This window comes from Arachis ipaensis, chromosome B3 (assembly GCF_059453495.1).
Source record: "Arachis ipaensis isolate K30076 ecotype BB chromosome B3, ASM5945349v1, whole genome shotgun sequence".
In the NCBI taxonomy this organism is placed as follows: Eukaryota; Viridiplantae; Streptophyta; class Magnoliopsida; order Fabales; family Fabaceae; genus Arachis; species Arachis ipaensis.
This window is the reverse complement of record NC_142438.1, coordinates 123,207,982-123,223,364: the sequence shown is the minus strand read 5'-3', so window position 1 is coordinate 123,223,364 and position 15,383 is coordinate 123,207,982. Positions and strand designations below refer to the sequence as shown.

The following is a 15,383-nucleotide window of genomic DNA, read 5'->3' as shown; positions in this document are numbered from 1 at the left end:
ACAAGTTTCCTCCCATGATTTATTTGTGTTTTTTACCCTGGATCCAAATCCCGAATCTGTATTATCTTTAAAAGCATAGTTTATATGAACGAACTCTACTAATAACTAAAGCAAGTAATCATCAATTTGCCAGAGTTATAGGACGACTAACATTAAACAGAACATATCATTTATGAAAAAAACTCCAAACGAAAAAAAATATTATTTTTAGTCAGTATCTTTAATTATTAATCTAATTTTTTAGTTTAATGAGAGGTGTTTGAGATTCAGTTCAACTTGAAATTCAATTTAAATTTTAATCTATTTTATTGGATTCTAATTTATTATTTTTATTTGATGTTATTTTTAGATTAGATTCATATTGTACTTCGGATCACTCGATTCATCGAAAAATTACTTTTTATGATAAAAAATATATATTTTCAAGTGAAATTAATAATGTCATATTATATTTTTATATTTAAATTAATATTTTTATATTATACGGTATTGATTTTGTTAAAAGTAATTTATTTTGATATAAATATGATATAATATTTATTAAATTTAATTTTTAAAAATAAAATCTTATTACTTTAGTATATAAAATTTAAAATTTTGTATATACTAATTTTATATCGGGTTAATCCTATTTAATCCATTTTATTTCGGGTCGCATCAAAATAGACCCTATGACCTTTTAGACATAAATCAGGATTTAATTAAATTTGGCTCGATTCATGAACATTACTAAATATAATAATTTAATAATATATTTTTAGTCCACATTTTTAAATATTATTGACTAATTGCTGGTTAAAAATAATAACTTCTATTTGTTTTTTAGCATTCCTCATCATTTATGGTAACGGTGACTTGTTGGGCCAAACCTGCCAAAAAAAAAGGCAAAACGGGGAGAGATTTTGGACCGACCAAACTTTTAAAACCTACCAATCCCCGCACTGCCGAACCTGCAGCATTTGGCGGTGCAAGGTGGGCTGTCTTTTTTTTTAGGTTATTTTAGTAACTTTAAAGATTAAGTGTTGTTTTGGTCCCTAAAGCTGAGCGTGAAAATTGAAACCGTCCCTCATCTAATTTTCGATTTAGAAACGTCCTTAACGTTTTTTTTTTTCGTATTAAAATCATCCTTTTAAAATTTTTTGGACAAAAATACCCTTCATCACTACTGGCACCTTTACCTCCACCACCGGCACCGGCACCGGCACCGGCACCGACACCGGCACCGGCACCAACACCAACACTAACACCGGCACTAACACCGGCACAAACACCAACACCTCCACCTCCACCTCCAAGAATAACAGCATCAACAGAGAAGAAGAAAATCAACAAATCAACACAAATTTAACACAAGCAAAAACAGAAAGTAACAAATCAACAATGGAGAAGCAGAAGCAGAAACTCAACAATGGAGAAGCAAAGCAGAAACTCAAGCACAAAGCAGAAAATTCAACAAGAAAGAAAAGCAGAAGCAGAAAATTCAAGCACAAAGCCAAATCAACAGAGAAGCACAAAGCCAAATCAAAAATTCAAAGCACAAAGAAGCAGATGCAGAAGGCGAAGCAGGACCACCGGCAGCTCGTGGGCGACGGAGTGACGGCGGCTGGGTAGATCGGCGGTGGCAGGAGCATGCATGAACGGCGGCGACACACTCCATGGCTGGGTAGATCGGCAGCTCGGGCTCCCCTTCCCGGCGACGCACTCCACGGTGGCGGCAGAAGCATGCATGAAGGGAAGGCGGCGACGTCTTCCTCTGGTCGTGGTTCTGGCAGCGGCTCGTGGGCGGACTGGAGACTATGCAGGTGTCGGATGATAGCGGCGGCTATGGCGAAGGACTCCTCCCCTCCCTCCCGCGTTTCCTTTCCCCCACCCCCCACCCCAACGCGTTTCCTTCCCCCCCCCCACCCCCAACGCGTTTCCTTTGCCCCCTCCCCCAAAACGCTTTTTTTTTTTTAAATTTTATTTTTTTATTAAAATAGGGGTAGTTTAGGAATTAAATTAAAAATTTTATTAAAAGGACGATTTTAATACGAAAAAAACGTTAAGGACGATTCTAAATCGAAAATTAAATGAGAGACGGTTTCGATTTTCACGCTCAACTTTAAGAACCAAAACAGTACTTAACCCTAATTTTAAAGATGATATAAATACAAAATTTGGATTAGGGATTCACACTTTCACCGTTTCAAATGCAGCCTCCTTACTCCCTAAGCTCCCTCTTCACTCTCGTCTTTCACTCTCGCATTCTTTGCAGCGACGACAGCAGCAGCAGCAATTCCATTGCATAGTCACATCAGCGTCCCTTGCTCAGAGCATCGGGGAAGGCGTCTCCCTCTCTCATAGCTCTCCATCTCATCCCTAGCTCTCTCTGTGTCCTCCCTTTCTCTCCCTCACATTCATGGTAGCAAGATACAGTCGTCTCTCCTCTCTCACAACTCTATCTCTCGTCCCTAGCTCTCTCTGCGTGTGTCTCTCTCTCCCTTGAATTCACGGAGGCAAGGCGCGCTCGTCTTTCCTCTCTCAGTTCTGCGGCAGACGACGGTGAAGTGCTCCTATTCTCTTCCGGAAAGCTCCTCCTTTAGTAAGCTATTTGTTTATTTGTTTATTTTTCTTTTATTTTTTCTGTTTGTGGGAGGGATGTTTAATACTTTGATTATTTTATTTGATTGCTGATTCTGTTTATTATTGACCATTGATTTTGTTTGATACTTTGTTTATTATTGAATATTGATCAATAATAAACAGAATCAGTAATAAAATAGAATCATCTAAGTATCAAATATCTCTCCCACAAATAGAAAAATAAAAAATAAACAAATAGCTTACTTGAGGAGGAACTTTCCAGTGGTCAAAACAGAATCAGTAATCAAATAGAATAATCAAAGTATCAAACATCCATTCCACAAATAGAAAAATAAAAAAAAACAAATAAACAAATAGCTTACTAGAGGAGAAGCTTTTCGGCAGAGAACAGGAGCACTTTACTGCTATCCGCCGCATACCTGAAAGAGGAGAGATGAGCGCGCCTTGTCGTCGCGAATGCGAGGGAGAGAGAAACGCGACACATAGAAAGTCAGAGACGAGAGGTAGAGCTGTGAGAGAGGCGAGACGACGGTGCCTTGTCACCGCGAATGTGAGGGAGAGAGAGACATGATGAGAGAGGGGGATGATATGGAGAGTAGGGGTGTGCATAGCCCGGTCCGGTCCCGAACACTTTAGGGGCTAATTTGGTGTGATTTCATCGGGTCTAGGGTCGGGTATGGGTCTCAAAAATAGACCTGGTCATTATTTTGGGTCGGGTCCGGGCCATAGCTTAGGTCACCCGAAATTGGCCCGGTGGCCCGGTCATCATACATAATTAATATTTTGTGTTATTAGTGATGGATGATGGCTATTATTATGTGAAATTTAAGTGTTGTAAACCTTAATATTTTGTGTTATTAGTCATTATATATAAGACTATAAGTTAATATTTTATGTTTAAAATGCATAAGACTTTAGACTAATGCATAATCTTGTGTTATTTGTATTGATTTAAATATTTGGTGTTATTAGGCAATATTAGTATTGATTATGGTTATGCTTTAATTTTAGAGAAGAGTTGGTTCTTATTATATTTTTCTAAGTGAATTTTACCATGTCAAATAATGATTGGAGTCTTGGAAATTTGGATATTTTTACATGCTAACTTACAAGAAGGATCAAGGTAATATAATGTTAATGGCCCAGTTTTCACCCGGTTTTTACCCGGTATAATCATGGCCCGAAAGTGTATAGGTTTCATCGGGTCTAAGATCAGGTTCGGGTCTAACAAATAGGCCCGGTATATATTTCGGGTCGGGTCTGGATCACATCAAACCCGGTTTCACCCGGCCCATGCACACCCCTAATGGAGAGCTGTGAAAGAGGGAGACGCCTTCGCTGTGCTCTAAGGTAGGGACGCCGATGCGACTGTGTAATGGAATTGCCACTTTTGCCACTGCTGAGAGAGTGAGAGACGAGAGTGAAGAATGAGCTCAGGGAGTAGGGAGGCTGTGTTTAGAACGGTGAAAGCAAGAAACCGTAATCTAATTTTTGTTTTTATATCATCTTTAAAATTACCAAAATAACCTAAAAAAAAAAAAGGCAACCTGCTTAGCCAGCCCGCCCTGCCAAAGTCTGCGGGTTTGCAAGTCCAAAATATCTCCTTGACCCATCTTTTTTGGCGGTTTGGCCTGACGAGTTCAGCCTATTTTTCTACCACTAAAATTTGGATACCCATTTAATTGTAGGTGAAAGTGAAGATGTGATTCCTCAAGGTGCTAGGTGAGATACTTCTAGAACATATTCAAATTTTATTGATTTGGAAGTTGACAATTAATTTATGTGTTGATTTATGAATTATGTTTGTGTGTTTTGACTTAATTGTAGTTTAATTATTAGATATAAATTTATGTATGGATTATTTATTTAATTATTTATGTTGTATTGTTGTTGTGTTTGAAACTTAGTAAGTTATTATGGTTAATTTTATGATTTAAATGTGTTTGAAATTTAGAATAATATTATTTTGAGATGTGCCATTTCGTCTTTTGGCGAAATGGGATAACGAGTTGAATCCATATCAATTTAATAAGATGGATCGATCCACTCCATATTTGAGTGGGCTTTGGGGGACAGGCAGACGGATTTCCTTTGCCACTCTTAATTTATAGTAACTTGGTTAATATAAATTTAAATTGAATCAATTTATCGCTATAAAATAAAATTTTCACAATTGTAATGCATAGATTTTAAATTTAATATAATATCTAAAAAAACATCAAAACATAATTCTTTTATTTTTATTTAACATAAACTTAAATAATTAATTAAAAAATTATATTTGGGATACTAAATGTTAGACATAATTCGAAAATTTTTAAATTTTATTTAGTTTTAAAATAAATTTATTTTATATAAATTTAATAATTTTTTTAATGATTATTCATGCAATTAATGTAAAATGTAGTTATTTTTTTAATATGATATTACATAATTGGATATAGGTGTAAATTTAATTTATACTTTAAAAGCATCAAAATTAATTACATTTTATATTATCAACATATTTTTTTTTAGGTTAAATACTATTTTATTCCTTAACATTTGGATTAAATCCTAGGATTTAGTCCGTAATATTTTAAACGTCAATTTTTGTCTTAAAAAATTTCAAACAGGTTCAATGTTGTCAGTTAACAGAGTAAGCAATATAGACATTACAACCTTATCACTTAATTCACGTATTCTTTTGTGTGTTAAAAAAATATAATTAAAACATTTTTGTAACACTTCTTCTTCTCAACTTGCTTCTTATACAAAACTCAAAATTCTATCAATCAATAATCAATGTTTCAAGATTAAAGAAAAAACTTTTAAATTGGTCAATAAATTTTGTTTACAAATTAAAATTAAATATTATTGTCTCTTCAATATGCGATTTGTTTGTGTCAAATTTAATAATAAGATAACCTATTTGAAATTTTTGAGAATTGTAACAAGACATCTGAAACTTTTTTAAGATTGAAATAAAACTTTAAAATGTTAAAGACTACATTAAGACTTGGCTCAAATAATAAGGACCAAATCCTTTACTCTTTTCTTTTTCTTTTCCTTTTTTGGGTTTGATTCTTTTCTATTTTGGGCCCATGTCCTATAAGTATCATTGTTACGAAAGTTGTTGAGTTTTAGGTAAGGGCCACATAGGATTATTGAAAACGTTTCTAGCTGTGGGCTACGGCTACCAAATCAGCCCAGACTCACCAAGGTTTGCCATAAATCATAAATTCCATACTGATCTATATCTAAAAATGTCATAGGGTCCAGGGTTGATACCAAAAACACGCCTTTGCACATTTGATTTTCCTTTTCTTTTATTTTTTTTTTAAATTTAGAAAATGGAAATTGTATGCTCTGCCCGTGCAATTAAATTCTTACAAAAAGAAAATATAATCTTAAAAAAAAATTATTATTGCTAAAAATTGGAATTAATATATTGTCACCAAAATTTGTTTTGAACATTCTCTTCTATGGTTCTACGTAAAAAATTCAAATTAAAAATTAAACACATTTTGAAAATGTAAGACAAATGCATTTTTTAGCCTGCATTTAGAAAAGAGATTGAACCAAAGAAATAAAGATTAAATTAAGTCTTTGTATTATATTTAGTGTAAAATATATAAGACTAAATTATATTAAGATAAATATAAAAACTGATTGATAAATTTAAAATTAAAAAATTTAAATGACAGTATTTTATAAAAAAATATTATTAAAATTTTAATTTTTATTGTAAAAATTTTAATTTCTTATATGTGATCACCAAGCACAATACTAAATCCCCAATCTCCAGTATCATGGCAGTCTCATAAAACAAATGCAGTCTTACGGTATTTGGTTGTAGTGTTATAGAAAGCGTGAAAACTGAGAAGTGATGAATCGAACTAGGACAAAGAGGCTCAAAATTTATAATTTTGTTAAACGGGAAAGGAGAAAATTAAATAGTTTGTTTAAAATAAATAAATAAATAAATATTGATGAAGAGACAGAGACACATAATTCTGCGAAGTGGCTGTGGCCTGTGGCTGAGCATGCGTGTGGTGCTGTAACGCAAAAAAGCGGTTCTGTTTGGTTCTTTAATTAATTTGTCCAATCATTCCATATTATTCTGATGATTCACCAAAGCAAAATCATTCATTTCATTTTGGACGTAAAATCATTAGTTTACAGTCTTGAAAAACAGCCTTGTTAGTTGTTACCGACATTAAATCCTAATAATAATAACTGAATTTCTTTCCTGACTTGAATCCATTGATTGCGTTGTTGTGCAATGATGCAATGTGCTACACTGTCACTGCTCCAAATCCTTCACATATCAAAATGGTGACCAAAGCGTATCTCCTTCCTGACATTAACGCTGTGGTGTCATATGCTCTCACCAGTGTCAATCCATGCCATAATTGTTATTATTTAATTTTAATTTCCACACACATTAACATAATAATTTGCATTTTGAATTGAGCCTAAAATAAAGTGATGCTTTCTTTGAAGATGTGGTTCAGAATCCAGGCTGGGAATTCATTTGATCTTGAATTAGACCAACAATGCATTATGCATACATTACCATTACTATATAATATAGTTTGGACCATACCTTAATAATTTAATATACACCAACCAACCATATACAATGTAAAATAAAATTACTGTCTGATGAGAAGGAGACAGAGAAAATGACAAAGAAAAGTTAAAAGATTACGAAATTGGCAGAGTGAATGGGAAATGAATGGATCTATTCATTCATAGTGTAAATAGAAAACAAAGAAATAGGAAGTAGGCAGGAGCGAGCAGGCAAAGGCAGATTTGGGATCATAACTGTTGCTATCTATTTGGATGTTCACTCACAGTCACAGTCACAGTCTCTACTCTCTACAAACGGCCACGATCACCCTCAATAAACTTCCAAATCAAAGCAGGCACACCAGCACCCAACAGTTTCCATTACTTTCACTTTCTAGCTTTCTTTCCTTGCCTAACACAACAACCTCTTGCTTCTCCATATCTTGACTATAGTGACACATCAATATCACTGTTTTTTTTTATTTTATTTTATTTTTTGTCTTTCATTGCTCACTTCACCTCATTCCTATTGGGCTCTCTGGTGTTGTAAGGGGGAAGCTACTTCTCCGTTGAAGTTGCATCATTTCTTCTCAATATTAAAATGCACAATGCCATAGACATAACATGCATACATAGCTATCATATGCCAAGCCAGTTGGTCCACATTGACATGCCACCAATTTATATTGCTTTGTCGTCTTGCTTTGTTTGCACCTTGGTCTCCGTTTTGTTCAAAAGAAGAAAGAAAGGGGCATACCCCCGTATTATTGTTATGTTTTTTCTTTTCTTTTTTTCAAACTTGGTTCATATATTAATATATGAGAGTGGTAACATTAAAGAAACAGGAACATGAACCAACGAAACAACCACCTCTTTTCTTTCTCGTTTGCCTTTCTCTTCTTTTTATGGCTTACTCACTGCCAAAAAAATAAAAAGTGAAAGAGAAATACCCGTTTGAATGAGACTGCGGGACAGTGTAGGGCCCCCCTCTCTGGAAACTTTACTTTCTTGCACAACAGGTAAACTAGACTAAAAACATGTCTTTTTGATTTTTGTTTTTCTACAACCAAAAATTGTATGTTCAATTCTACTATCATCAATCTTTGACTGTCTCTCTGTACAGTTATTAAACCCCTCCTAGGTCAATTTGAATCCCACCCTACCCTCTTCCATAACCATATCCATTTGCATTTTTCTATTTACCTCTATACCCTTTTTCTCTACACCCCCACAATGGTCCACATCCACAACAAAAAGCAATAAGAAAAAAGAAAGGAAAAAAAAAAAAAGAATATTTCATCACATGCCAGTGATGCCATAAGATGTACAAAGCTATTGTGTGAAAAGGAAAATGCCTTCCCCTCCAAACTGAAGAACAAAAAAATAGCATCTGTTGTGGAAGTTTTCTCCCGCCATCTATTTCAACCATTGTATTTTGCAATGGCTATGAGAAAAATTTTCCCACCAAGAATGTTGCAGGGCCTCCAATTCCAACTTAGACAAGCAACCATTTTTACAAGGAATGCTCATGGTTTTTCCAGTGGTCTTATTCCCCCAAGCATATCATGTGTCCTCTACAAAGATTCTGTGTATGAAATCCCTGAACCTTTTGGAGTATAGCTTAGGATCAACGGCTGAGATGGAAGTGGGATCCACTTGCAGTGACTTGTATGCATGCTCTAGCTTTTTGCTAATATCATAGTCTTGTAAAATGTCAATGATACCAAAGTAGAGGATTACATCAGAGATCTCACTGCTACTCTCTGAAGGAGTTGAGTTGCTACTACTCCCACCACCACTACCTGCCACCACCAACTGATCCAATCCACCACCCTTACACACTCTCTCAGCTCTTGCAGGCATGTTCATTCCAAGCCGGATTAGAGGTCCCCTGAAAAATCAAGGACGAATCACAATTATGGACGAGTTCTCGCATAATTTTTAGATTGATAGATATTATGGATGGAGAGAGTAATTATCAATTTATGTAAGTTAAAGGTTGCCATTAGTTAGGTTTAAATCAAAGAATGAGGAGGGAGCAAAAACAATAAATACTCATGCATATGTCAAGAAAAAACGAAAATGCTTATGATATGTCACTGCCCCGCAAATATGTATGTCCCAAGATTCAAGTCCTAAAAACGACCACTGATCCATCAATGTCTTTGTCAGTTTAACATTTGGCTTTCTTTACAAAAGAAAGCTATTGCCCTACCTAAAAGATCAACTGGACCCCACCGGCATTTGTTGTCAATTGTCAACAAAAACTGTCAACAATTTCCCCAACGGGATCATTGATTCATTTCTTTAATAAGAGTTCAATAAGTTCATAGATGGATAGGTCTAAAGACTAGAGAGAATGGCAAATATAATCCTCTTTCACCTTTCAGTTCTTTTTACATGACCATGTACTATTTGACATTTAAAGACAGAAGAACTAGCCTCTCTGGTTAATTTTTTAAACCCGGGACCATTTGCACCAAACCTCAACGACACAGCACATGCACACAAGGGAAAGCAATTCCACCAACATGTACAAACAAGATATTGATGTTATAGATTGATACGCCATTCTCTCATGAATCATCTAGTAGTAAATTTAAGTTACTGAGAATTAATGCATGATTACAAGAATCCACCAAATGGTCCTGTTGGACTATAAATGCCTGGTCTGGAATTACCTCAACAGTTTTAGACAGAACAATTAAAGCGCATCAAGATTTCCAAATCACCAACTGTTTCTATAGGATATTGATAATGATCATAAATTAATGATAAAGAAATGCAAACTATTCTACGCTAGAGAGACAAGAAGGATTTCTATATACATACAAAAAGAAGAGGACATAAATAGAAAAGAGCATACCTGCATATGAGCACCTCATCATCATGGGCATCTCTCTTGCCGGCTACATCCATAAGCATGCAGATTTAGTGAATTCACATGAAAGGATAAGAACTAGAAAATAAATATATATATATACCTCCCCTCAAATCATCTGGTGAGGTTTTCAATTCATCAAATGAGCAATCATCACGAAAATGAACGCCAATGAGAAGACTGTAATCCATGATCCCCTCTGCTTCCAGGAACTCAGTGTCTCTATCAAGTTGCCTGAGTATAAGCCACTATAACATAAGACCAGACTAACCCCAAGAGCAGCAGTTAACGTTGAATGTAAAAGCAAAACAAGGAACTCAGAAAGTTTGGTACTGTACCATTTAAGCTCTTGAAACCACGACTGTTCTAGGCGAAAGACAAAATTGAGATCAAGGTCCTTGAGAGTGGTAGTCTCGTCAATCTCCTCCTGGGGCTTATCTGTTATCCGGCCATAAGAAGAACCTTTGAGGTCAAACCTCTTATGGATGCGATACTCCGAACAAAATACATTTCCCATTACGATGAACCGAGTCTGTTTTGTCATAGCATTATGAGCATTACAAATTTTCATCACACCACAACAGGGAATTTGGAAGGTTAACCAAACCAATAACTCCAAAACTCAAACGGGAAATCATACCTTTTGACCCCCAACAGGCTTGACACAATGTACCCCAAGGAATGCTGTTACCAGGGAGTTCTTGTACTGACAAACATGCTGATAGTAACTTGGAAGCATCCTAATGAGAACCTGACATGGGCACCAATTAATTGTTATTGAATACCCAGATAAAAAGCATGGTGACCAAAAGTTTTACCTTGCTGAACATAATAAATAACAGAGTTTTTCACTTGAAAATTACGGGATTCCAACTTCCAAGTCTATACTTGGCTAGGAAAGCAACAACTACTAACCTTGACCTCAGATTTCTTGACGGTCTTGATTATGAATCTGTCATCTTGAGTGAGATAAAACAAGCTTCCACTTTTGCCAGGAGAAGACATCTCTCTGAGTGTGTCACTTCCGCAAATGGCAAGCATGTAGTCCGCAGGATCTATGGCAAATAATTCCCTTAGATGTCTAATTACCCAACCAACCAACCAACAAAAACAAGTAACCACCAAAGATATAGGCAGAATTAGTATGGTATACACAACAAAAAAATCTTTCCTCACTCAGAAATGAAGGCAAGTAAAAACAACAACAATTAATAAAATTGACTCATAATAACAATAATGCCAACACACCTGAACACCATGGGACAATAGTCTTTCCACCTGAAGTCCATTGACTGATGCCGAGGCGTAACCTTGGACCCTTCCGGCGGGAATCTCGTCCAGAATTTCTCGTTCGGATCGAAATCCCCTGGCCGGAGATCTCGCACGATGGGGGTATACTTTCCAACAGTGTACCTAAAAATAGAAACCAACTCCTCGAAATATAAACATAGAAAAATCAGATAAAATTGGAACCCAGCTGCTAAAAAAGAAATAATACACCTACCTGATACCAAGTTGAAGATTAACCATCAAATCATAGTTCTTGTGCCCCTTGGACACAGTTTGACCTGGTTTCTTGAAATCACCATCAAGAGACCAACAAGGACTCTTCTGAGAAGAAACCCCGCAGCTACTACTCTCTCCACCATTCTCAGACTCGCTGCCGTCCCTGTAAAACATAGAAGCTTCGGCATTATCAACAATGTCACAGGTAATGTCACCAGCTTCACCATCAAGCTCCCAAATGCAAATCCTGGGAAAACTGACGCTCCTTCTGCCACCATCGACCGAACAGCGCACGCTCTTCTTCCCTTCTTCATTGACAAACTCCTTCCCCCAGTTACCGGCACAGCTTCTTCCGCTTCCATCGCCCCAAGTGAACACACCCTTCCCTTTGGGCACTCCTTCTTCCCAGAAACCTTCGTAGCGGTTCCCATTCGCCCAAACCAAAATACCTTTCCCCGAAATGACACCGTTCTTCCACTCTCCGATATACTCATTTCCGTTCCTCCACACGTACCTTCCCTCGCCGTCCTGCAAGTTGCACTTCCACCAACCTTGGTACACGTCTCCGTTGCCGTAGCGTTTCTCACCGAAGCCGTGCTTTCTGTCGGCGACCCATGATCCGCGGTACATGTCGCCGTCGACTCCAATGAAGGAGCCGAAGCCATCGATCCGACCGGACTTGAAGTCTCCCTCGTAGGTGGCGCCGGAGGGCCACGAGAACCTTCCTTTGCCGCAGGCCTTGCCTCTCCGCCACTCTCCCTCGTACATGCAGCCATCGGACCATAGGTACTTTCCGGCGCCATGAGGAGCGTTCCCAGACAGGGTGCCGATGTAGATGTCGCCGTTGGGAAGTGTCTTCTCTCTGGCGGCGGGGGTAGGGGAGTCGTCGGCGGCGGAGGAGGAGGAGGGAGAGACTCGGCGAGAGGCCGGTTGGGATCGTGTCCGAGCAGGTTGTATGCAGGCTGAAGGGAGAAGAAGGTTGTCGGTTGTTGTGAGTGTGTGTGAGTGCTGCTGCGATTTTTTCTTCTTTGGAGTAGCAGAGTTGTTAGGGTTTAGATGAATGTCTTGGTGAGAGAGAGTTAAGAGGCCCTCTTGCATTGTTATGACCGGCGGCGGCGAAGATGAGTTGCCGGAAAGTGAAGTGCTAAGGGCTAAGGCATAGGTAAAGCTATCTTGGTTAGTGGTGCCTTCCACATTGGGGATCGCTAATACCCTCTCACTCTCACTCGCTCACTCTCCCTTCCCAACATACAACATACATAGACATAGGCTCTACCAAATTCCACGTGAATTTTGGTACCACTATTGTGTATCCCCCGCGCCCACAGGTATTACACTGTTAATATTAGTATTCGTAGGGATCTACTCTACACTCTATGTGGATTGCCTCATTGCATGCCCTTCTTATGTCTTTTACTTTACACCGCATGCATTCACTCCCACATCTATTAATTTCTCTATTATATGCTACTAATTTCTCCATTAATCAAAGTGGGTCATCAATCAAACACATAGTGGACATCACGTAGTAATTCCACTCACTACTCATTACTAACAAGGCTGACTATGCTCATGGAAAAATTAAGACCATGCATGGTTTTCCACGGATTTATCATTTTCCTTTTTTTAACTAATGTGTGTAATTCATTTGTAAATACTTTAAACATCTTTAGAAAATGTGTTTCGATGTCTAAAAAAAGACTTATTAAAATATTTTTTATTTTTTTGGTGTCTAAAATCTTTTTTATTAATAATCAGATATATATGAATGTATGTTGTTAGACAAATCCTTTTATAAAAAGTGGTAACTTATATTTATGGGAAAAAATTAGTAGTAATTAGAGGGGAAAAAAGAAAGAACGAACGAAACCATGGGTTAGTAGGGGTGGTACACAGTAATTTTGTTGGGGCTAGGAGAAGCAAGGAGTGGGGAGTTGGAAATAAATGGGTTTGGTTCACAAGTCACAACGGCTATGATCATGAATAAGGCTTAGGCTGTGTGGTTGTGCGGCACTGTGCCCCATGTTTAAGTTTAAGCCAATCATAACGAAGGAATTAAGAAACTCTGCGCGGGAACATGCCCACTTCATTTATTGTGCTCAACTAAATTAACCACCTTAACCTTGGGCCAACTTACCTAAATCAACATTAAACTAGTTTCTTTCCATAAACCACTGGCGTTTTCTTTAAAAAAAATAAATATATATTTTTTCCCCAGCATGTGAAAAAGGTTCAAATGTTTGGATATTGTTCTTAAGAATTCGATCATTTAGACTAATGTAAAAATTGTTTTATATCCTAAATAAAGGACACAGAAAGAAAACAAATTATATATACAAGAAGAGTCGAAAAATGAAGAATAAGAAAAAGAAGAGTAGAAGAACGAAGAAGGGAAAAAAGAGTAAACTATTATATTTTCCTATGAAAGTTGAAAATGCTGATAAATTTATTCATAAAAAATATTATCATTTGTATTTATAAAATATGGATTTCATAGAACAAAATTATTTAAACACTAAAATATTATATAAACACTCTAAATTACCCTTATCATTATTCACATCATCTTTTCCCTCCCCACTAATCACTCCATCATTCTCATCTGCTCATCACCTTACCACCACCACTAATCTCATCCTCTATCTCTCACTAATAAGTAATAATCAATTGATTTTCAAACAATCCTAGCAACAATTTTTTCAGCCGCGAGCCACCTCTTCTTCTCCGTGACAAATGTCGCGGTCTCTATTTCTGTTCCTGCAGCTTCCAGCGTCAGCGACCACCACTGTCGTCCTCCTTCCATTGTAGCCACCCCTCCTTCTCTCCTTCCCTGTCTTGCCCTCGCCGACCAGAGGACCTTCGCACCAGCCCCTGCTTCGCCGTTGCCAGCAACCCTAGAGCCGCAGTGCCTCGCCTCTCCTCTCTTCACTGTCGACCGCCCTCACTTACCGTGGCTACCTTCTCCTCTTCACCGAAGTGCCGCTGACAGGCCACTGCACTAGCCGTCACCACCGCAATCCCCTTTGCGAACCAAAACCGTGGCGAGCTCTCTCTCTCTTCCTATCTCTTTCGCCATCTGTTTTAAACCACCGAACCCTAATTCACTTCTCCTTCTCCTCTTCGTTCCCTTCTTCTTTTCTCTTTAAGAACCAGAGACCTCCGAACCACCATCACAGCCCTGCCATTATCGCCGTCCGTACTTCCAACCGCCAGAACCACCGCAAACCACCGTCGTTTCCACCATCTGCGACGAACCCAAGTCACCCTCACCGTCCCAGTCGTTCTTTCTCTCGGTCTAGACCATCGCCAGCGAGCCACTCACCAGTCTTGCATCTCCTCCACCGAACCCTAACTCAGTCCCTGTTCTCGCTCTCTCTTCTACTCCAACGAGTTGTCGACAATGTCACCATCATCATCAGCTTCTCAATCGCCAAACCTTCAGAACAACTGTATAGCTAGCGTTTCTCTCGCCGAAATAGAGCTGAAACAGAACAAGTTCACCCCTACCTCTCAGAGTTTGGCTCAGGTGAGGATTCCTCAATTTATTCAATTCCTCACATGGGCTGTTTGAGTTTGACAATTAATTTGTTGCAGGGGCATTAGGTGGTAGCACTCTGTTCCGAGTTCAATGAAAAGTTGAAAACGATGATGATGAGGGTAATTTGGAGTTTTATATGATTTTTTAGTGTTTAGATAATTTTGTTGTATGGAACCCGTGTTTTATGGGTACAAATGGTAATTTATTTTTTTATGGGTAGATCTGTCAGCGTTTTCAACTTTCACAGATAGAAATGATAGTTTCCTCGAAAAAGTTAAAAAAAGAAAATAAAGAATTCGTAGAAGGAGCACAATTGTAACA

At 37.6% G+C, this 15,383-nt stretch overlaps 1 protein-coding gene across 1 annotated transcript; it reads right to left on the bottom strand.

Moving 5' to 3' along the window:
* Window positions 1–8,162: 8,162 nt before the first annotated feature.
* LOC107630903 (phosphatidylinositol 4-phosphate 5-kinase 2) lies at window positions 8,163–12,895 on the bottom strand. Its single transcript, XM_016334187.3, has 8 exons — window positions 11,523–12,895; window positions 11,267–11,431; window positions 10,934–11,099; window positions 10,659–10,769; window positions 10,357–10,550; window positions 10,122–10,252; window positions 10,004–10,046; window positions 8,163–9,028 (listed from the first exon to the last, which is right to left on the bottom strand). The coding sequence occupies exons 1-8, from the start codon at window positions 12,620–12,622 to the stop codon at window positions 8,701–8,703; spliced, it is 2,238 nt and encodes a 745-aa protein (XP_016189673.1). The 5' UTR covers window positions 12,623–12,895; the 3' UTR covers window positions 8,163–8,700.
* Window positions 12,896–15,383: the final 2,488 nt, after the last annotated feature.